Raw genomic sequence first — 24,519 nt, forward strand, 5'->3', positions numbered from 1 at the left:
GAACAGTGGATAGACAAAACAATCATAAATCAATTAATAAAATGAGAGGAAGGAGCCCTGATATATAAATAATAATCTTAACTGTCAATGGATTAAACTGTTCACTTAAAAGATACAGGCTGGCTGAATGGATTTAAAAAACACACAGACACAACACAACTACATGCTGCCTACAAAAAACTCATCTCGCCTATAAAGATACACATAGACTGAAAGTAAAGGGATGGGAAAAGATATTCCATACAAACAGAAGCCAAAAGCAAGCATGAGTAGCTATACTTATGTCAAATAAAACAGACTTCAAGTCAAAAACGGAAGAAATAGACAAAAAGGTCATTATATAATAATAAAGTGATACATTCAGCAAGAGAATATAGCAATTCTAAACATATATGCACCTAACATTGGGAGCACCCAGATATATAAAGCAAATATTATTAGATCTAAAGGGATAGGTAGAGTCTAATACAAGAGTTGAGAAATAGAACACCCACTCTCAGCATTAAACAGATCATCTAGATAATAAAAAACAATAACAAAGGAACATTGGATTTAAATGGCACCTTACACCAAATGGACCTAAAAGAACATTTACAGAACATTTCATCAAACAGTGCCAGAATATACATTCTTCTCATCAACACATGGAACATTTTCCAGGATAAACAATGTTAGAACACAAAACAAGCTCAACACATTTTTAAAAATTGATATCATATCAAATATCTTCTCAGACCACAATGGAATAAAACTACAAGTCAATAACAAGAAGAACTTTAGAGACTGTACAAGTACATGGAAGTTAAATAGGAAATTTTTTAAAAAGGCTTGAAACAAATAAAAATGGAAACACACCATATTAAAACCTATGGTATATAGCAAAAGCAGTGCTCAGAGGTAAGTTTATAGTAACTACCTACATCAAAGAAGTAGAAAGATTTTAAGTAGACAATCTAGTGATGCATCTCAAGGAACTAGAAAAGCAAGAGCAAATCAAATCCAAAATTAGTAGAAGGAAAGAAATAATAAAGATCAGAGAGAACTAAATGAAATAGACTAAAAACAAACAAACAAAAAATAAACAATACTATGATGAGCTATTATCTCATTGAATGGTTATTTTTGGGCACAGTGGCTTATACCTATAATCTCAGCATTTTTGGAGGTCAAGGCAGGAGGATCACCTGAGGTCAGGAGTTTGAGACCAGCCTGGACAGCTAAAAATACAAAATTTTTAGCTCTACTAAAAATATAAAAACTAGCTGGGCATGGCGGCACACGTCTGTAGTTCCAGCTACTTGGGAGGCTGAGGCAGGAGGATCACTTCAACCCAGGAGCTAGAGGTTGCAGTGAACTGAGATCACACCACTGCACTCCAGCCTGGGTGACAGAGCAAGATTCCATCTCAAAAGAAAAGAAAATAAAAGGTTATTGTTGAAAAGGCAGAAGCAGTAGATGCTGGCAAGAATGCAGAGATAAGGGAACTCTTACACACTGTTGGTGGGAATGTAAATTAGTACAGCCACTATGGAAAACAGTATGGCAATTTCTCAAAAAACTAACAATAGAACTACCACACAATCCGCAATCTCACTACGGGATATTTATCCAAAGGAAAATAAATTAGTATATCAAAGGAATAATTGCACTCGCATGTTCATTGCAGCACTATTCACAATAGCCAAGATGTGAAACCAACCGAAGTATCTATCAGCAGATGAATGGATAAAGAAAATGTGGTATATATACACAATGGAATACTATTCAGCCATAAAAAAGAATGAAATCATGTCTTACGCTGAAACATAGATAGAGCTGGAGGTCATTATTTTAAGTAAAATAAGACAGGCACAGAAAGACAAATACCTTATGTTCTTGCTCATATGTGGTAGCTTAAAAAGTTGATCTTATGAAGGTAGAGAGTAGAATTATAAATACCAGAGGCTGGGAAGGGTGTGTGGGTAAGAGCAGGGGAAGAAGAGAGGGTAGTTAATGGGTAGAAACATACAGTTAGATAGACAGTGTAAGTTATAATGCTCAATAGTAGAGTAGGATGACTGTAGTTAACAATAATATATTTTATATTTCAAAGTAGCTAGAAGATGGGACTTGAAATGTTCTCAGCACACAGAAATGATAAATACTCAAAGTGATGGCTACCCCAAATACACTGACTTGATCATTATAGATTCTATCCATGTAACAAAAAATACACATGTGCCCTATAAGTATGTAAAATATTATGTATCAGTAAAAATCTACCACTTATTGATCTCTGCCTTCTGAGTTAAGCGACTTTGTCCTACATTTACAGTAGTCCCCCATTATCCAAGGGCAACATGTTTCAAGGCCCCAGAAGATGCCTGAAATTATGGGTAGAACTGAACCCCACATACACTGTGTTTTTTTCTAAACACACCTATGATAAAGCTTAGTTTTGTAAATTAGGCCCAGTAAGCAATGAACAATAACTAGTAATAAAATAGAACAATTACTACAATATACTATAATAAAAGTATGTGCATGTGATCTCGCTCTCAAAATATCTTATTGTACTATACTATTTTTAGCCACGGTTGACCATGGGTAACTGAAATCATGAAAAACAAAACTGTGGATAAGGGGGGACTACTCTATATGTCTTTAAAATTGGGTGAGTCAATAATGTATTCACATATATGTTAAAGCCTTTGATATGTCATGTATCAACCTGGACTAGTAAACGACATTCGTCTTCCAGAAAACCTCCTCATTAAAATGATTCTGCTTGGAGAACTACTGCAGCCAGATCAAACAGCATCTTTCACTGGTGACCTCAGCCAGTGAAGACTGGTACATATGGGTAGGATGAGGTTGGGTGTGGGGTGGGGAATGGGGTTGGTGGTTGGTGCAGCTGGTGGTGATAATCCTTATACCTAGAGGTCAGTGAACCTTCCTTGAGTATCCAGACCCCGTCCCCCCTCACTTTACTTCCTTTGGTTACTTCTATGAATACTGTAGCTGCTGCTAATATTTCAGCACCTTTTTTTGAGAATTTACTAAGAACCAATCTCTGTGCTCTGCCTGGTACCCGGATTATCTCATTTTGTCCTCACCATTTGTTCAGATAGACACTAGGGCAAAGAGGCTACACAACTTGCCCAAGATCACAGAGCTCACATGGAGGAGTGATGATTTGAAACCAGGGGGCCAATGGCAGAACCAGAGCTTATAACCTCACAGTGTGTTGTCCCTCCCTCAGGGAGGAATGCGATGCTTGCAAATCATAAAGTTTGGCGTAAAGTGGTGAATGAGAGGGAACCTCCTGCTCCCATTCCTCCGCCTATCCTAGGAGGTGGCTGTCTGGCACAAGGCAGGACAGAGGAAAGCGTTCCCAGAAACCTCGGCTTTACTGGGGCCCTTGCTAAGGCTCCTCAGCTCCGATGCGCTCCCAGCCAAGCTGCCCAGAAGGACAGGGTCTTTTCAGTGCCTCTCTGAGGAAGGTGAACCAAGTCCCCAGAAGAACGCTTTGCACTCTTAGTCACCATTTGACCCGTGGCCCCGGGAAGAGAGAAAATAGGAAAGGAAACAAGCTAACAAGAATAATGGGGACATCTAGACAATCGAGAATAAAAGAGAAATGGAGAGAAGCATACCAGATGGTCCTGGCCTGTGTACATTTACTTTTCAGCATGAGACAATGCTGTTCACAGGTGGCCCTTGGTGGTGGAAGGTGGAGTTAAAGAGGCTGAAAGTTCTCTCTGCAATGCCCCCCTCCCACATGCCCTCATGTATGTTTCCTGCATTAAGCATCATCTGCTCTCAGATTCTCTAGTGGCTATTTAAATAAATGAGAATCAAGGGATTGTTCTTGTTCTCTCTTCTCTCTCTCTCTCTCTCTCTCTCTCTCTCTCTTTCTCTCCCCAACTCTAAGATAGCTTCAAAATAATAAATAACAATAACTGGGATGTATTGAATGCTAGCTACTAGGATAAACATGTGCTATCTAATTCGATCTTCACAACTTTATTGTCCACATTTTACAGATGAAGAAACTGAATCTTGAATGTCTTGCCCTGGGGTGCAATCCTGTCATTTACATTGTTAATTTCTATTGGGTTTTGAAGGTGCATTTCCTCAAGCATAGGTGACAAATAACAGATGAGGGTCTGGACATAGCTCTGCCACTTCGTACTTACAGAATTTGGACAATTTACTTTTCCCTTAATGACTTAATGCTCTAATCTGTACAACTAAGGAGTGATCCCCAAGGTCCCACCTATTTCCACATCTCTGTTGATTCCAAAGTGTCTACCTTGTTTTTAAGTAAAGTTTTTGAATAGGTAATCTGCACATGGTGCTTAGTTCAGAAAGGAAGCTTCACTACCACCGTTTCCCCAAGCTACTCAGTTTCCTTCCCCAGAAGTAACCACCGTTTCTGCTCCTTTGAGAGAAACTCTATGCATATACAAGTATAAGTGTTGTTTCCTGTTTTCTGTTTTTAACACAAATGGTAGCACAATTTATATACTTTCTGCCCCTTGCTTTTCTCACTTAAAATTTTACCTTGAAGATCATTCCACAACTGTATAGAGAGCTTTTTTTCCCCATTATTTGAATGTATTATAATCTATTCCTATTGATAGAGATTTAGGTTCTGTTGTGTTTCCAACAATACTGCAATAAACCTCTCTGTTCATCCTTCAGTTTGCACGCAGGCAAGCACGTTCTACAGTGTGTCTAAAAATGGGGAGAGCATGAGAGGGTGTTAGGTGCAGGGTAAGGGGGCACAGCATCAAACTACTCTTGGTGGTCTGACCTGAAAAATTCTCTAAGACAACCCTAGTACTCCAGTTTTCACATAATGAGAATTGGCAGAAACTAAGGGAAGAACCGAGTGTGCAGGGAGTCTGGGATGTCAAAGGGAGGAAAGCTGAAAACACGGGGGACCAGTTCCAAGAGTCTGTGCAGGGAGGAATCAGATGTCATCAGAAGGGGGACTGGCAAACAAAGATGAGCCATAGAATCAGATCAGCAGCCAGGAGCAGGTTGCCAAGGTGACAAGGGTAAGAGTTAGGTAGAAAATCAGAAGTGTACAATGACAAGGTGGAAAACAGAGGCGGTGCCAAAGGCCATACAAGTATGGATGCAGAGGGCAGCTTGAGGGATTTTCCCCAAAAACATGAGAGGTGTCCCTCCCATGGCCTATGGGTTAATAGCCACTCTTAATCCAGTGCACATGAGGCCCTCTAAAACCACTGTACAGCCTCACACACCCCTTGTGGGGCTACAGCCTTTTTAAAGAAACACTCACTAAGGCCCATAATCATCCACGGAGATTTCCTGCGGGCGGCATCCTGGGCTTCTTGGGTGAAAGTGACCTTTTACAACCTTGGGAGTCCAGCCACCGTGAAGGAAGGCAGAACTCTCTTTCAGGACATAAGTCTGGAGATGAACCCTCCAGAACATGCAGGGTACTTCCTGTGCTGTGCTCCAGGACTCCAAGGACGTAACCATGGCATCGCGGAAGGAAGACAGGATTTGAATTCAGAATAGCTGGGCTTGAGACTGGCTGCTGTCCTCTGCACCCTTGGGGCCTGGGAAGAATTCCCTCCCTCTCTAATTCTCCATTTCCTAAAAGTCAAAAAAGTAGGCCTTCTGCTCTGTCTAGCCCATAGCGTTTGCATGAAAGTAAATGAAATAAGAACTGTGAAAATGCTTTAGGAGCCATAAAGCACCACACACAGGCCCCGTATTTGTGTCCTTGTTATTTTCTTCATCCATCACCTGTTCTCTTTCCCCCATCTCTGTACTTGCCTGTTTCTCTGCTGTTCCCCAGAAGGTTAATCTGCCTGGTATAACTTCCTCATTTTACTGCTGCTTTACTTCCTTATCTAAATTTGGGCATATTTCAGGGTAAAAGAGGTGGGGCTACAGGTAAAACTAGCAAAGCTGCAGAAGACAGGGATAGGACATAGGGTGAGAGGGCAAAGAGAGAGGCATTAACAAGCAAAAGAATAGAAGAGAAGAAATAAGGAAGACAACAGGTTAGAAGCAGAAAAGTGTGTGAAGATCAGTCTTGCGTGGCTTCACGCCCTGCATGGGCGTGATCACGGGGTATGAGGGCCGAGGCTGGTGGCCTCATAAGCTGCAGATTTGGCAGAAGTCCCTCCTGTTAGGTGGCCAAGTCACAGTCATCTCAAGTGACCCCAACACAAACTCTCTCAGGAAGTCTCCCTCCATTTCACCATTTATCTTTCTCTGTGCTCAGATAATGTAGCATTTTAAAGAGATAATGGAAGTGGTCAGTCATGTGAATGATGAAACTAAGCTGCAATACTTCACTTTATTGTTAATCCAAAAATCTTAAGATCACTCGATAATGAACTGCACAGTGTACAGAGTCACTTACAAATACTGACAATATTCACGCAAACACATCTGGGACTCATCTTTCACACATCTGGTGAGGATGTCTGGGGAAATCCTTATAAGTGGGAAGAAATGTTTGAGGTAACGCCTGGCAGCCTCAACAGCTGGGCAGCACAACATCCCCATTATCCCTGCTCAGGGCATCATCACTAAATGGAAATGACTCTGCTTCTCAGGGAAGCAAACTAGCTAACTTCTCTTTTTCTGAAAGTGAAACAAATGTGCAACCAACACGTATGTGCGCTATTTACAATAGCAGAGACATGGAACCAACCCAAATGCCCATCAGTGATAGACTGGATAAAGAAAATGTGGTACATATACACCATGGAATACTATGCAACCATAAAAAGGAATGAGATCATGCCCTTTGCAGGGACATGGATGAAGCTGGAAGCCATCATTCTCAGCAAACTAACACAGGAACAGAAAACCAGACACCAAATGTTCTCACTCATAAGTGGGAGTTGAACAATGAGAACACATGGACATATGGAGGGGAACATCACACACTGGGGCCTGTCAGGGGTTGGGGTGCAAGGGGAGGGAGAGCATTAGGACAAATACCTAATGTATGCGGGGCTTAAAACCTATATGATGGGTTGATAGGTGCAGCAAACCGCCATGGCACACATATACCTATGTAACAAACCTGCACACTGGAACTTAAAGTAAAATTTTTTTAAAAAGCTTAATTAACACAGAAATATGTTTTAAAAAAGTGCAACCAAGCTCTAGCTTTTAAAGTTAGAAGAAGAAGAAAGTATTATAAACTGACTGAAAGACTGTCACACTAATAATACAATGTGAAATAAAACAATGACAAGAGAATGCTACTAAACTCAGGATGTCATGAAGTATGTTGGACCACAGTCAGATGCCCCATTCTTTCATTTGTCAATTATGTGAACTCCATGCACCAATTATTTAAACAATGTTATAGTTAAGATGGTGAAATGAAAGAATACATGTCAGATGTCAAGGCTTCAAACTCTTCCCTGCTTTGTGGAGTAACTGACAAGTTTGAATTTCAGGATGATCAAGAAAGCACACCCAAAAGCCTGACTCCTTTTCATTCTCTCCTGTACCTCAGTATACAATGAAGAGCCTGATTAGCGTTAGAAGGAGGAGAGAAAAACAAACCAAGAAATCTTCCAGTGGTTCTCAGCCTCGTCTGCACATAGAATCACTGAGGCATCTTCCAATAACCTGATGCCCACACCATACCGCAAACTTATTACATCAACATACCTGAGGGTACAGCTTCTAGGGAGGCTGAAGCAGGAGGATCACTTGAGTCCAGTGCAAGGCTGTGTGAGCTATGATCACACCACTGCACTCTAGCCTGGGTAACAGAGCAAGACCCTGTTCTAAATATCAATCAATCAAAATATTTAGGGGTAGAACCCAGGCCTCAATAATTTTTACAGTTTTCCTTGTGGCTCCAGGATGCAGCTGAAGTTGAGACTCACTTCTCCAGACCCTGCCCACTTCTGGCCTCCCCTGAGCCACACCAAATCATTGTTCTCCATGCTCCTTGGTGAATTTGAGAAGAATCAGAGGTCAAGGAGTTGGGTGCCAAAGGCTTGCCTAGCAGCTGCCAACTCTATCATCAGAACACAGTAGCTTAAAAATCATCACTGAAGTCTCAAGAACCTGGAAGAGTCTAGCTAGGGCACACTGAGAGAGTACTGTGACCATCAAACCGTCCCGAATAAGTCTGAATTGAGAGATGCATGCCAGGGTTTAAACCCTGAATATCCAGAAAATGTTATTGCTAATAGAACAACTATCAGCAATAGCTTTGGTTGGTGCTTTAAGCCAGTGGTCCTCAAACCTCAGTGTGTATTGGAAACACCTACAGGGGTTCTTAAAGCATAGACTGCTGGGCATAGTCTTATACTTTCTGATGTAATAGGTCTGGAAGGGGGCCCAAGAATTTGCTTTTTTTTTTTTTTTTTTTGAGACAGGGTCTCACTCGGTTGCCCAGCCTGCAGTGCAGTGGTATGAACATGGCTCACTGCAGCCTGGCACTCCTGGGCTCAAGCAATCCTCCCACCTCAGCCCACCAAGTAGGTGGGACTACAGACGTGCGCCACCACGCCTGACTAATTTTTGTATTATTTGTAGAGACAGGGAGTCTCGCTTTGTTACCCAGGCTGGCCTCAAACTAATGGTCTCAAGCAATCCTCCTGCTTCAGCCTCCCAAAGTGCTAGGATTACAGGCATGAGCCACTAAACCCTACCAGAATTTGCATTTTTAGCAAGTAATTAGGTTGTGCTGATGCTGCTGGTCTGCAGGTCATACCGGTTGAAGTTGCTCAAACAATCTCATTTAGTTGTGGCTAATTATCAGTCACACCTGTTGTTGTTCTCCACATTTACTGCGCATCAGCATCACCTGGGAAGTTTTTAAGCCCTAACTAAATTAGTTATTTGAGAATATCTGAGGGGTTGGCCTGGGTAACAGTATTTCTTAAAAGCTCCCCAAATAACTGCAGTAAGTATGTATGTTAGGTTGAGAATTACTGAGTTAAATAATAACTGAGTGGACTTTATTTTAATTTGCTATTGTTCATGAAGACAGTCCTCATTAGTTTTAAATGTGATTAGAGAACCCTACACAGAAGCCTTTGGGAACAACATTAATGGAGTATGCACCATTAAATAGTTTAACTCTTCAGTTGATCTCTTTTTAAAAATCAATTGTTCAGCATCTGTGGAATCTGATTGTGATGTGGTCAGGAACAGAATGGAACTAAAATGAGAATAACCATGCCAGACTCTTCAGGACACAGCCTGGCTGTGGGAGGCTGTGTTTGCATAGAGACACTAACTGCAAGTGGAGGGATGACACCACTGGGACACTGTTGCTCATGGACCACAGACAGTGGTGCTGGGACACCAATGCTCACAGACCATAGATGGTGGTGATGGGACACCATTGCTTGTGGAGTGCAGACAGTGGTGCTGGGACACCATTGCTCATGGACTGCAGACAGTGCTATGAGGACACTGATGTTCATGGACTACAGATGCTGCTCTGAAGTGCTCTGCACTTTTCTCTAGTTTACTTCATTTCCAAATGATACTAACTTATTGTTTATTATCTGGAATTACTTCATTTGCGTGCTTGTCTGCCATCTGTCTCCTTCACTGTTTAGAACGTATCCCCAGCACCTGCAACCCCATCTGCTGTGTGTGGAAGGAATGACTGAAGGTAATGTCCAATAGGCCTGGTGGGTCTGTGGTGAAATTGCCAGTCACGCTCTCACGTTTTTCTCCAGAGTTTGATCTCCTCCTTCCCCTAACAACTTCCTTTCAGTCATACATACACGGTGTATCTCTAGTCACAAAGAAACAGAAATCTAAAGTGGTTTTCTCTCAAAAAGCTATCTAAATTTTTCAAACATACTAGGGAATTCAGGAATTGCTTAATAACAACTTATGCATCCTAAATGATGAAATTTCATGCTTATAGTTTTTTTGGCAGGAGCAATGAGGGTGGTTCACGCATTTGCCCCCATGTAAAGGTCAGGTGACTTGATTCTCTCTGGGAGCAGGACTCAATGAGAGGAGGGATTGCTGTTTTCTTACAAGCTCAGTTGTTCTGCATATTTGCCAATTTTATTAAGTGAAAGTCTTCACCTAATATGTTTTTTTTCTGACTAATTTACTTGTAGAAGATATGGACAGAATAAATAGGTGGTTGAACAGATACAAGGCAGAAGCATTGAAGGTTAATGGCAGCTTGTAAGTACAGGAAGGTATTTGAGATCATCAAGCAATGCCTGTGTTTTGTACACTTTTTCTCTTCAGCCACCAGATAACTAGAGGTGATGATGCCTTTCATCAAAAGAATATAAAGAAAGGATGCTTTTTTCTAGTTTTGAGGAGGTTGTTTGGTAAAACACTTTCAGCCAGTAGTCTGCTCTGGGAAATTACTTGTGAGGCTGTGTTGTATTTTTACCTCCTTAAATTGAGAAGCACACCTGCAATTGTAATTTACTATCAGATTAACACATGTTTTACAATGGCGAGACCCACAATGTTCTGATGTCTTTTTCATTTTCAACTTTTATTTTGATGTCTTTTTAAGAGAAAGCTTGCTCACATTTAATCAGATTTTCTCAGGCCCTAAAGCTGTTTCTGGTTTAAAGTCACTCACTTGGGGAAGCTGCATGTTTGACCACCTGACTATCTTTTTATACACTGGATTCCTACAGTGGCCTGTAGCACCTGGCAGTTTTAAAGAATGTGTATTTTTATGAGACAGAATACAAATACATTTTAAAACCTTAAAAAAGTTCTTCATACCATAAATGAGATAAGCGACATGAAAGTGCTTTGAAATTAAAAAAAAGGATTGTTAAATGATAGTTATTGCCAAACTGAATACTTTCCTATTTTTATTTTATTTCTATTTATTTTATTATATTTCTTCTTTTCAAGGGCCAATTTCAAAATTGCAATTGAAAAGAGTAACTTGAAAACAGACACTCCCAGCCATGCCCTGGCCTCAAGACTTTATCTGCCGTCTCCCTGGCCTCTGAGACAGGGTGGGAAGACACCGCCACCCCTTTCCACAGGTGAGGGGCTGTTTCCTGGGGTTCATGGGCATCCCACTCCTTGCTCAGCTCAGCACCAGCTCAGCACTGCCAGAGAGAAAAACTGGAAGACAGAGACAAACAAAATAATAACTGGTAGGTGAGTGCTTGATAAGTTAAAGAACAGGAAACCAGGGAACACTGTGGGCTCCCACCCCAGGGGCTTGGTTGCCACCAAGAGTGAAGGAGGAACAACAGGGAGAGGATGTGCACCAGAGTCCCCATCGCCAGCCTAAGCAGGAGCACAGGAGCAACAGCGTTTGGTGCTTTCCTACAAGAGGCTGAAGAAGGAAACAAGTTGCTGAGGTTTTGAAGTGCTGTGTGAAGGGAGCAGAATCATGCATCCCATTTCCTTGAAGCAGCTAAACCCTGAACAGGTCCCTAAAGCCACTGGGCTTCTGGTCCTATTTTACCTTCAAAGAGAATCAATCCTGTCTTTCCATCCTGAACAGTCTCCAATGCTCAAGCACTTTGAATTTTAGTATCGTGGCTGGAGCTATTGATGTGGTGCTAGTCTCACTCTCTTTGTCAACTTCTCTTGTGCATTTATTAATACAAACTTATTATTTTTTCCTAACATAGTTGTTAATGTGATTACGTTCATAGATTTTTAAAAAGTTGATCTACTCTTGAATTCCTGGTTTTATTCTATGTAATTATCAGTACTTTTTTTCAGAAATGGTCTCTTTTTATTTGAATGGTTGATCTAGGACTCAGCCTAAGTATAATTCTAACATGTAGCTGTACATAACCAACATATCTATGACCTTAGTGATGAACCAGAACCAACACAGAGATGGTCTTTGCTTGATAAAAGATAATCACAATCCCAAATAAAATTACTGGATAAAATACAGGATGCCTAGTTAAATTTGAGTATCAGATAAACAATGAAACATTTTTAGTATTAGTATGTCCCGTGTAATATTTGTACTAAATATTTATACTAAATTGTAAAGGACATCCTTATACTAAAGAAAAGCATTGCTTATCTGAAATTCACATTTAACTGGTTGTCCTATATTTTTATTTGCTAAATTTGGCAATCTTAATCATAAACAAATAAGCAAACAAGTGTAAGTCTTAGAAAAGAATAAATCAATTTTTAAATGAATGAATTTAGTGTTGTCAGGGAATTATAATAACATGTCAACAAACCTTGGCAACCATTGGAATCCCGTTTCTGAAAATTATAATGTAGTGTGAAGTAGAAAATAACAACGATGGTTTAAACTCATATGAAACATAAAACAAAATTCAAAAACAAACTAGATTTATTGGTTTTAAGGAAAAGAAGCCAGAACAACGACCAGAATACTGTTCTGTTAGGTAACTCTTCTGTTAAGCACCTTCTTTAATTACTCAGGAAATATTTCTGTGTTTTTCCTCAACTACTGAAGTAGATTTTCCCATGAGTTTTATCTTACACAAAGTTTAGTTATTTTTAAAGTTATCAAATCAGCTCTTACTGGCTTGAAGTTAAGTATCTATGGAACTTGTATTTCCTTTGTTTTCCTTTCAAATGTCTCCCCAAATTGCTTGTAACTGTGTGTCCTTTCTGTAAATAATTTTGCCACTTAATGTGTATTTTTCTGGGTCTGAACTTGTGTTTGTATTTTCAGAAGGTGGGTAAAAACATTTTCTCTGCAGCTACACAGTATTCTCTCCAGGAAGGCTGGCGGGTGCGGAGCGCAATCATTGTTTTAGTTTCAAGGGACAGAAGTGAACTGTTCATACATTAAAAGATTTGGGAGGCCGGGTGCAGTGGCTCACGCCTGTAATCTGTAATCCCAGCACTTTGGGAGGCCGAAGAGGGTGGATTACTTGAGATCAGGAGTTCAAGACCAGCCTGGTCAACATGATACAACCCCATCTCTACTGAAAATACAAAAAAATGAGCAGGGCTTGTAATCCCAACTACTCGGGAGGCTGAGGCAGGAGAATCGCTTGAACCCAGGAGTCGGAGGTTGCAGGAGCAGCACCACTACACTCCAGCCTGGGCAACAGAGCAAGACTCCATCTCAAAAAATAAAAATAAAATAAAGTAACTAACTAACTAAATAAAAGATTTGGGATAGTTAGCTAATATTCTGGAATAAAATTATAAAACTGAGTTAACTAAAAATAACATTTATCCAAGTATTGCTATATTTTGATTTTATTATTTAAATGATTATAAGATCCTCATAAATACAAGTAAATATTGGGGCATATGATAAATTTCATGTTGTTTATGCGTTCACTGAGTCAGCCACTACCCTTTTGTTGTGTGACTATTAACGTGCAAGTCGCCATTCTAAGCTTTGGCATGTGAAGGTGAATGAGACCAGCTTCTGTCTCCCAGGGAAGAAGTAGGGACAGTGGCATGCAAATCAGTAATTATAATACAGATTAATAAAAGCCATCATGTGTTTGTATACAAAGTCTCATGAGCACATGGGAGAGGAGGACATTCACTGCATTTGGGGCTAAGGGGTACTCAGGTATTTGATGCAGGGGAGTGGACCAGTCAGTTGAACCTTGGGAGTTCTTCAAGCAAAGAGGGGAGAGAAAGGCATTACAGTTGAGGGCACAGCATACAGAAAGACTCAGTGGCCTGACAGAGCTTGGCACACTCAAGTGGCTGTATTATAAGACTCACGGTGGGAAGCAGGACGTAGCAAATGTAAACCAGGAAAGGAACTTAAGACCAGCTCATCATTAGCTTGTAATGATGCCAAGGGAATTGGACTCTATCTCAAGGAGATGAAGAACCATTGAGGGATGAGTACAGGAGGAAATGATTCCATTTTTATTACAGTACCACTACTCTGGAAGTTATGTGTAAATGGGTTGGAGATGAGAGTAGAGGCAAGAAGACTGGTTAAGAAGTTAACAAAATAGCCTAGGTGAGAGCCCACAAGAGTCTGAACTGGCAGGGAGCCAAGAATGAGTATTGTTTTGGAACTGAATTTAAGGTCTCTGTGACACGTCCAGGGAAACCTGGTGATGAAAATACAGGTCTAGAGTTGGGCAGATAGGTCTGGCTGGAGGTGGTTATTTGGGAATCCTCAACCCAGGAGTGAGATGAAAGTGGGTGTGGCTGGGCTCAGTGTCTCACGCCTATAATCCCAGCACTTTGGGAGGCCTAAGTGGGAGGATGGCTTGAGCCCAAAAGTTCAAGACCAGCTGAGCAACAAAGAGAGACCCTATCTCTACAAAAAAAAAAAAAAAAAAAAAAAAAGCAAAAATTAGCTGAGAGTAGTGGCATGCGCCTGTAGTCCCAGCTACTCAGGAGGCTGAGGTGGGAGGATTGCTTGAACCCAGAGACTTGACTCCAAGATCATGCCACTGTACTATACAGCCTGGGTGACAAAGTGAAACCCTTGGGAAAAAAAGGGGTTGTCATGACCCAGGACTGGTGTAAGGAGTGAGAAAGAACAGAACATTGACATGAAATGAGCAGGTGGTAGAGAAAGATCCATAACCAAACACTGGAAAGAAGCAATCAGAGTCACAGTAGGAGACCCAGAAGAAAAGAGCATCATGAAGATCAAGGATAAGAGAGCTGCAATCACTGATTAATTAGGACAAGTGCTGTGCAGAAAAACATAAAATAAGCACAGAAATGGGTCTTTTGGGTTTAGCTTATAGGAGGCACTGGTGATGGAGACAGAGCAATTTGAAATCTGTACCTGACACAGTAGCCACATGGCAGAGGATTGAGAAATGAATGGAATGTGAGAAAATGAGGGTGTATTGACCATCTTCAAAGAGGCTGGGAGACGTGAAAAAGAAAGATGGAGTAGAGCGAGAAGAACTCACAGGCTCTCTCATTATTTTTCATTATGAAAGTATACCTACTGAAAAGAATAGAGAATGACTTAACAAATAACAAGGCATTCATCCTCTAATTATCTTAAATTTTTTCATATTGACAAGAGCAGAGGTTGGCAGACTTTCTCTTAAAAGGCTAGAGAGTAAACATTTTCGATTTTGTGGACCAAGAGGCAAACACCAGCTATTAGGAAAGCACTTATTTATGTAAACATTAAAGATATAAGCATTTACAGATGTAAAAATCAATCTTAGCTCAAGGACTTGGAAATAAAGGAAGCTGGCTGGGTTTGGCCCATGGGTCTTAGTTTACTGAGCCCTGGACTACCATGTTTTTGCTGACAGAAACAATATTTTGGATATAATTGAAGCCCCCATTATGCCCCTCCCTGATCTCATTTCTCTTCCTCACTCATCAGTAATGATTTTCCTAAAGTTACTGTGTATCATTCCCACTTTTCAAACATGTCTATATCCCTAAGCAATATATAGCATAATTTTGGATGTTTAAAAATGTTTAAATAAATATAATTATTCTATGCATAATAATATATTTTTTCTTTTTTTTCCCACCCCGCTTCTGCATAATAATTTTATTTACTTCTTTATTTGTTTTGAGACAGAATCTCACTCTATTGCCCAGGCTGGAGTGAAGTGGCACAATCTCAGCTCACTGCAAACTCTGCCTCCCAGATTCAAGCAATTCTGCCTCAGCCTCCCGAGTAGCTGGGACTACAGGCGTGCGCCACCACGCCCAGCTAATTTTTGTATTTTTAGTAGAGACGGAATTTCACTACATTGGTAAAGCCAGTCTCGAACACCTGACCTCAAGTGATCCACCTGCCCCTGCCTCCCAAAGTGCTGGGATTACAGTGGTGAGCCACCATGCCTGGCAGCATAATAATCTTTTACTGACTTTTTCCTGAACATGACTTTTGATACATTTGATGCATATATCAACATGACTTTTGAGACTGATTCACCTTGATACGTCTGGCTGGACTTCATTAATTTTACTTGTTCTGTTCTACTCATCCTGTGACTACACTAAATTTTATTTTTCCTCTTGTTGATAGACATTTAGGTTGCTTTCATTTTGTTTTGTTTTTCATTTTTACAAACAATGTTATCATCGACAACCTCAGCCATATCTTTTGACTGCACATTTGTGAGTGAGCTAGGAGTCAATTCTTGGGATTGTGGAGCATGAACATATTCTGCTTATGTAATATTTCCAAATTATTCTCCAGAACGGTTGTAGAGAAAAATTTCCCTTTTCTTATAATCTGATAAATGTGGTAACCTGAAAATTCTCCCAATGTGCAACACCTAGAAATGGTGAATAAAATATAAAAAAGCAATATTTTAAATGAATAAAGAAATCTCAAGAAAGCAAGAAAATGCCTAGGGCTCAGGAAATATATATATTTGTAAGTGCTTATAGAGGAAGTTGAAATTCAGAGTTATATCTACCAGTGGGGATTTCCTCAACAAAAGTGTGGGCCCAGGGAGATAACAGGCTATATAATGTTTTCAGGGAGCTCCTGTCCTTTCACTGGGTCAAGAGTTAAAGCTAAAACTTCAGACCACGGTATAAGAAAGAAAAAAAAAAAGGTCACTGAAATGACTTTGGCAAAGTTCAGAGTCAGGTCAGCTACCCCAGGCTGATCTTGCCATCATCCTGACACCTGTGGAACCTGGGCCCTCCTCTGATTTTCAATTTGGATTGCTCTACTCCTTTCTTCTTTCTTGAGGGCAATCAGTTCAGTCTCCTTGGTTACCTACTTCTGGCACCTGACTTAGCTCCACTGCCGGCTCTGGTCTGCCAGCTTACCCCTTCATGGAGGCTTTGTTGCTTCCTCCTGCAGCTTGGAAGCTGACCTCTGATGCCTGCCACTTCCCATTCAAGGCTGGGAATTACTGAGGTTCAGTCATGGGCTCCTGTAAGCACACCCCTGTCTCAGTTTCTTCCAAATCCTAGTTTGTGATGACAAAGCTGGGATTATATTCGAAAATAATTGGGGCTTAGAGCGCTTTATAGTAGCTTGGTGATGGGATCAGATAATTTGGGGTTCTGTTAAGCAGGGTGAGCCATCCTTGGTGTATCAGGTTCTGCTCTCAGGGCCCCCAGGATTTCCATCAAGAATGGGAGGCAAGGCCGGGCATGGTGGCTCATGCCTGTAATCCTGGCACTTTGGGAGGCTGAGGTGAGTGGATCACCTGAAGTCAGGAGTTCAAGACCACCCTGGCCAACATGGTGAAACCCTGTCTGTACTAAAAATACAAAAATCAGCCAGTTTGGTGGCATGCACCTGTAATCCCACCTACTAGGGAGGCTGAGGCGGGAGAATCAGCTTGAACCCAGGAAGCAGAGGTTGCAGTGAGCCGAGATCACACCACTGCACTCCAGCCTGGGCAGTAGAGTGAGACTCCATCTCAAAAAAAAAAAAAATGAATGTGAGGCAACAGATATGACAAGCAGCAAGATTATGTCTACACAAACTTTAGCTAAAAGTTACCAAATAGATAATAAGATGTTTAAAATAATGACATAAAAGGAGGAATAAATAACACAAGGGAAAAAAAAAACCCAAAGCACAATGTGTATAAAAAAAAGAACACATAGGCCAGGCGCGGTGGCTCATGCTTGTAATCCTAGCACTTTGGGAGGCCGAAGAGGGCAGATCACCAGCCTGACCAACAGGGAGAAACCCTATCTCTACTAAAAATACAAAATTAGCCGGGTGTGGTGGCGCATGCCTGTAATCTCAGCTACTCGGGAGGCTGACGCAGGAGAATCGCTTGGACCCGGGAGGCGAAGGTTGAGGTGAGCCAAGATGGCGCCATTGCACTCCAGCCTGGACAACAAGAGTAAAACTCTGTCTCAAAAAAAAAAAAAGAACAAATTTTCTAGAAATGCCAAATAATGATGATTAAAATTAAAAGCCCAATGGATGGATCAACCATCAAGATAGACAGACAAGGTGATCCAGGTGATTGCACTAATCTCCCCTCAGACCAGTAGTGCAGAGTTCCTGTCTGTCTTTGCCAGCATTTGAGAGTGGTACAAACTACATACAAATAGGCAAGTTGCAAGTTGCATTGTTTCATTACAAAACTGAGCCCATTCCAGTCAATATCTTTATGGTTTCCTGGGATTCCAAATTTGAGACACAGAAGGACTTTAAAGCTCATCCACTCTGTTTTTTTGGGGGGGAGTCCCTGAGAGTATTTGGTCCTAATGGCCAGTTCTCAGTAGTGCTCTCCCACAGTGACTGCCTGACATAAGGCTGTTCTTCCTCTGTCTGGTTCCCACACCCTGAAGCCTCTTACCCAGTGGCTTCACCATTCTGTTTTTCCTGCTTCTAGTCTTAAATACACTAATCCCCAGATTCTCTTCTGCTCACTCTGCACCTCTTTCAGCCCCTCCCTTCTTCCTCAGCAGTCTGAGTTTTAACCCAACTCTCATAATTCCTCTTCCTGTCAGCCAGTCTCTGACCCAGTGCAAACAAATGCAGCTCTATAATTGACATGCAGCAACCGTAAAGCCTAGCCAAGAGTTCTGTGCTGCACCTACAGCTGGAAAGTTTCAACCACCACAGTTTTCTAAACCCAAAACTAGACGAGTAGCCTGGCAGAGCCTGGAAACCCAGAGGCAGTATGGAGTATGGTTAGAGTATGGACTCCTGAGGCAGAATCTTACTTAGATCCACTAATTAGCTGTGTGACCTTGGGCAAGTCACTTAGCCTCTCTGTGCCTCAGTTTTCTCAAATGTAAAAACAGGGATAATAGTGCCCACCTTAGAAGGTTGTTCTGAGAATTAAATGAGTTCGTGTATGTAGCGTCTAGAACAGTGTCTGAACTGTAATGTGTTCTATATATGTTAGCTACCATTGCTCTTAATACTTGAAATTGGGACTGTCCCAGGAAATGGCAGATGTCAGCCATGTTCATTGAAATGAGAGATGAGATACTACAGTGTCAGAATGTGTAGCCTTACTTACATAGCTAGTATTTTCTTCTATTCTTTCTCTCCTTGCCAAGATTCATCCAATACTTACGTAGTTCTTATTCTTCTGAACCAGCCCAGAAAATCTCCCATTCCTCTCTGTTGGGCCACCAAAACAGTCACAGCATCCTTGTTTCTGCCTCATGCCCTTTAGCTCTACCTTCTGCAACAATTCTGCTTGTAGCAACTAATAAATCCCATGCTTTTGGTATTTAGGAAGTTGCTTTTGGTTTTCTGGTAGTGTTAAGCTGACACTGACAGGGCATAAAGAACAGAGATGGGGACCCCCTGCCCCTCTTCACTCCATGAGCAGAATGTCTCCTTGAGTTTGAACTTTCTTAGGATCCTACACTGGCCAAGACACCCAGGCCCAAGCTTTCCTTTAACTATGCTCACCCATTTGATTAGAGTCCCAGAAAAGCTGCTTTCTTATTTCTCTCCTGGTGACTTCCAAGTGAATTATTTCTCTTGGGGTAGAACTCAATTCTCTGTCAGGCTATCTATCTATATAAAAGAAGAGGTCGCTGACTCAGAGGTAACAGTGCTGGTCTCATGCAACTGCAGATATTATCTCACGTTGCCTGCTTGTTGTTAATAAAGGCTTAATTTGGGATGCATCTCAGAGTATGCTCGCAGACAAAGCACCAGGCCGTTCAGTAGGTTGGATTCTTCTAACAAACATCCCCAGGTATTTTTTGAAGAATTCAAGGAAATACACCTGTGACACCTAGAAAGTAACTCATCTCCTGAAGCCTCAGGCGCTATTAGCTAAAAGTAGTGTACATTAATTAATTTTTAAAATCTTTAATTTAAAATCACCTTTTCCATGACTAATCATCTCAAAGTCATAGCTTTCATTAAACAGCTTTTTGCAAGTGGGCATTTTGAAGACATTGGGAATCCCGGCAGGGCCCAATTAGCATGTTGGATTATTTAGGCAATCCCTGCACTCTACTGAAATGCAACTTCTCATCGTTGACTTCTCTTTACATTCCAACACTACCTGTTTTCAGGAGCTATCAGGTTTTTTTTTTGTAATCAGCCTCATATCCATTCTAGGGATGATTTTCATATTTATCAACAATTATTTTCTAATTTATGCTGAGCCCTTACAGGATTTTGGAAAGTCAAAGACGAACTACAGAGGATTTTCCCTGGAGTTGTTCACAGCCAGTTGGGAGGCATGGACACAATTATGGTTCAAAGTGATTAGCAGAAGTTTAGGTCTATGGGGGCCCAGCAGCAGGTACAAGTAGAACTGCAGGGAAGGGGCAGAGAAAGGAGACATCAAGGAGGAGATCACATTTAGTTTTATCCTTTAAGGTGATATAAGAATTCGCTAGGTAGGAAAAAGAATGTATTCATCATAGGCAAGAGCCATGGAGTGGGAAGACACCCGGAAGGAGGTGCCACTGGGAGGGAGGTTGCAGTGAGAGTCTAAGGGGCAAAAATGAGGAACAAGTGAAGGGGCATAAGTGAGGGGTCCTGAAGGGGAAGATGTGCATGATCAGATTCAGGTGTCAGAAAGGGAACTTTAACCGAGTCTCTTCGGATTCTCCTTTTGCATCTCCTGAATTGCAGACACTAGGATGCAATCATTTTTTAGAAGCTAAGAAAAAGTTCAGGCAAGATGAATTATTATTAAGGGAGTGTTTGAGGCACCTGTGGCAGTGTTGCACAATAGAAGAGGTGGAAGGAGGATGGCTAGGCTTTGCTCCCCTGATGTCCTACTAGGAAAGTTTCCAGAACTCTTGGCAGAGACAGTGATTGGTTCCCTGGGGGGGCCGGGGGGGCATGGAGGAGCTCAAAAACCCTGGAGTAGAAGCCAGTAGAGCTGACTAGTAGAAGACCCAGACATCTCCCTTTTTCCACCTCCGTTTCTTCACCTGTATGCCTAATATGGTTTGAGCTGCATCACCTTCAAGTTCCTTCCAGCTCCAAAACACTGGGCCTAAAACAACACATCAACTTCCAAACCCACTCTGAACACTAAACTCAATTTCAACCAGACATCTTTTCAGCTGGAATGGTTTGCCTTCCACTTCGTTTTCTACTCAGATGCCTGGAGAGAAATTGATGGGGTGGGGTGGCTGGCTGCTGGCTGCTGACCTCCAGGAAGTTGTCACATCTGTTAGGTCGTGGTTGATGTCCTTCATTCTATCTAAAGAACTGTAGCTTGAGAACTTTCCTTTTGCTTGAAATACTGCCCTACACTAAAAGCAGCCAGTGTCATTGACAGAAACAATGAGCAGCGAGTGTATTTGCCCAAGGGCGAGACAACAAGAGAGGCAACTGAGGGTGCTTGTGCTTGTTGCAGAAACTGGCAAGTCTCAGTTGTTGCTTTTAGCCCATAATAATGAGATTCAATATTTTGTTTTTCCCAATACCTTTGATTGGCTCCAATCATACTACTTTTTCAAACAAATCTTCATTAGTAACAGTCAATGCAAAAAAAAAAAAAAAAATCTGTAAAAGTAACAAGGAGCAATAAAAGTAGATGAAAGACCTTACTTGATGTGTTAGAGGGGGTACCCTAACACATAGCTCTTTGGTAGCTCTTTGGATAATTTCCCGTTTCCTTTTTTTTTTTTTTTTTTAAGTTTATGTCGTTTCTTTAGTATGCTTTCTAGTAGTCAATTTTCACACCCCGGTTTTTCCAGGAGATTTTGGAACCAGCAGACTTCTCAGCCCACACTATTAAAAGCAAATTAATCATGTTCTGTTTCAGCAGATTGAAGCTTTTCTTTTTTTTTTACATAAACTGCCAAAAAGTTTATGGTTTTCTTAATATGCTCATTAAGGCTAGTAAATTACAGGGACGCACACATCCTAGAAGACAAAGACTGAAAGAGGGGTAAATGAAGTGAGAGAGCTGGAGCCAGATTAGACAGCTGCAGCGAAAGCGAAGTCCTCCCTCCATCCCACCCCCCAAAAAAGGGAGTTCTAATTTTCTCCACTTCTTTCACAGAAAGGATTAGATTTTCCGGGTGTCACCCTCCCCGGCAGAGTTCTGTAGCCTCGGGCACCCTACCAGCGTTTGCGATCCTCCTTCCCAGGAGTGGGAAGTGGAGACGGCTTACCCCGGCCGACCGGAACGAGCGCGATCACCAGGGCGAAGACCAGGGCTGCGCGGGGAGCCTGCATGTCCGCTCGCCTCGGCGGAGGCGCGCTCAGGATGCTGCGCCGGGTTGCAGCCTCCCTGAAACGTGAACATTTCCTGTTTCCTGCTTGTTTGGGTCGGTGCTGACTTGAAGGAGAGGTGTTTGCCGTTTTTTAGGAAGTGATGTAATTCTGCAGGAGCCTGTCAGACCAGCAAGGATTGCAAAAGAGAAGTTGCTGTTCAAGCACTGATTCTGTTGGCACGCCTCTCCAGCCCTTTGGAGTCTCGGCCTCCAGCTTTTGAAACTGACCCCGGGGCAACAGAGTCCCTTGCTCAGATGTCATTCGGTGTTTGGGACTGGGAGGGGTCCTGGACCACAAGCATTCTCACTCTGTGATTTTGCTTGTCCCCCAGGTGAGGCTCCGGGGCTGCGTAGAGCCTAGGGACAAGCTGTCCTTTAGAACTTTCTGCCCTGATGGAAATGTTCCAAGCCTGTGCTGTCCAATATAGTAGCCATCAGCCACATTGGTCACTGAGCATTTGAAATGAGGCTAGTGCTGATGGAATTTTAAATTTTATTGAATTTTTATAACATTTTAATAACTCCAAGTGGCTCGTGGCTGCTGTGTTGGATAGTGCAGGCCCAGACAGCAGGGACAACTGCATCATCAGAAAACTGCCAGACCACGTCTCTCCAGCCAGTCCCATTCTCCTTTCTCCACCCTTGAATGCCCTCCTCCCACCAAGGCCCAAGCCAGATAGAGGTGGATGCCACACCCACACCTGAAGGTTATGTTCTGCTTCCCCAGAGAGAAATGATCTTTTCAAGGTCCATTTCCAGAGGAGAATATGCTCTGAGGGTGGAGGTAGGGGTGAGTCTGCATCTCACCTTCCTTCCTTCTTACTTGACGATCAAGTTCTCAGACAACAAACAAAACAGGACTGAACTAAAATAGAATAATGGTGGAAATCCTATCCAATCAAAACAATACGGAAAGGTCATGTCTAGTATACAGGGGAGATTAGCGTGTGTTGAGTGTTCTGTTGGAGGTCCTTCCCTTGGTTTAGGTTTAGGGACTAAGCATGCAGAAAGCAGTTTCATAATCGTGGTGCCAAGAGAGACAGACAGATGGAGAGAGGGGTAGTGTTGAGGCATCAGACACATCTCATCTCTAAACCTTTCCCTGCAGATTACCATCTGAGTCACCACTTCCCGTCGTTTGTCTTCAGTGATCTGGTTGGTGCAGACATATGAGGTGACTGGAATTCCTTAGCCCCTGACATAGTTGTTAATTTTTTCTTTAATGCATTGCTGCTTTTCAATGTCATTAGTCACTGTTTATCTCAGTTATTATCCATAAGAAATAGGTTGGTGATTCATGTAATGATCAGTTTGTTAATGGATTTACAGTATGCACTTTAATGTTTTAAACTGGCAATTAAGTCAACTCTTGATAAAATACGCTTTTTGCACCATAGGTGACAATACGGAACAAACAGCAGGAGAAAATAGACACGCTCAAAACTGGGTGATTGATTAGAAAACAACAGAGAAAGAACTATTAATTAAACACTTGCCGAGCATATGAATAGACCACGGGCTCCAAGACCCGCTAGTACTGAGTTGGGGTGGTAATTATTCCTGTACAAGCACGTGTTTCTGCAGCTGTGACACACACGTGCAAGAGAGCAGGCCCAGGGCTTGGGAGTTCTCTCCATTTTACCATTTATGCCCTATTAAAATATTATTAAATGTTATTAAAACATTGTTGAATCCCAGGCTGGAGGCAAATGTTTGGCAAGGGCAAGGTTGTCAGCCTTCGTTTCTTTCATCTTAAACTTCAGCTCCCTGTGGAAGCTTTTGCAGTCAGGTATCTGTGGATTGGACCACAGACTGTCTTATTCTGTGGACCTCTGCTGAGCCCCATGACATGGCCAAACAGTTCATTACAGTTTCAACAACTGCACTATGCATTGCTTCTGAGCAGTACAACACTAAGTCAGAATGGGGTACAAAATAAACCGGAGCTGCAGAGAAATCCTCCCCAAGCATGTAATTTTCTTTTGACCCCTGTGCTCTCTAAGACCCTTAGCATGATTAAGCTGATCTTAGGGGGAAGAAAATTACCATCATTGATCAGAAAATGGTAGCACCTCAATGATCTCTTTGCTGCAGTTAAAATTCCAGGGAGGCTGTGTGGTAGGTAAAGGGCTATTTACCTCTGTTTTAATTTTAGCAACCATTAATTTGGACAAGTAGCCACCCGGCCTCAGATTAAATCCTGATGCACTGGTGGCAGGAAGTCAGGGCCTCAGTCCCAGATGTGGAGCACAGGGGAACCTCGGAGTGAGTGGCACACAGGCAGGGGTAATGCCACTTTGGAGCCAGCCACTGGCTGTCTGAAAGCAGGAAAGAAGTATGGTGCCTCATCATGTTAGGAGGGCAGGAAGGGACACTGGGTGCCACGTCTGGGGACTCTTTATTACTTTACACAAAGGAGTGTGACTTTTACAATCAACTGTCTGCACTACAGAAGCGACTGTCATCCAGTCCCCCAACCCGTCTCTCCACCCT

At 42.0% G+C, this 24,519-nt stretch overlaps 1 protein-coding gene across 2 annotated transcripts in view; it reads right to left on the bottom strand.

Annotated features, from left to right (window-relative positions):
* The window catches only part of TMEM154 (transmembrane protein 154), a 54,165-nt gene extending 31,977 nt beyond the window's left edge, over positions 1-22,188 (bottom strand). The window contains exon 1 of one of the 2 annotated variants that reach the window (XR_013417328.1): positions 21,925-22,186. Coding sequence is in view for 1 of the 2 variants with exons in the window: in XM_015139348.3 (XP_014994834.1) it covers positions 21,925-21,988 (64 nt within the window). In the remaining variant the exon portion in view is untranslated. Of the gene's footprint in view, positions 1-21,924 lie in introns of both variants that reach the window. The other variant, XM_015139348.3, reaches the window with a different exon arrangement.
* Positions 22,189-24,519: the final 2,331 nt, after the last annotated feature.

This window comes from Macaca mulatta, chromosome 5 (assembly GCF_049350105.2).
Source record: "Macaca mulatta isolate MMU2019108-1 chromosome 5, T2T-MMU8v2.0, whole genome shotgun sequence".
NCBI lineage: Eukaryota > Metazoa > Chordata > Mammalia > Primates > Cercopithecidae > Macaca > Macaca mulatta.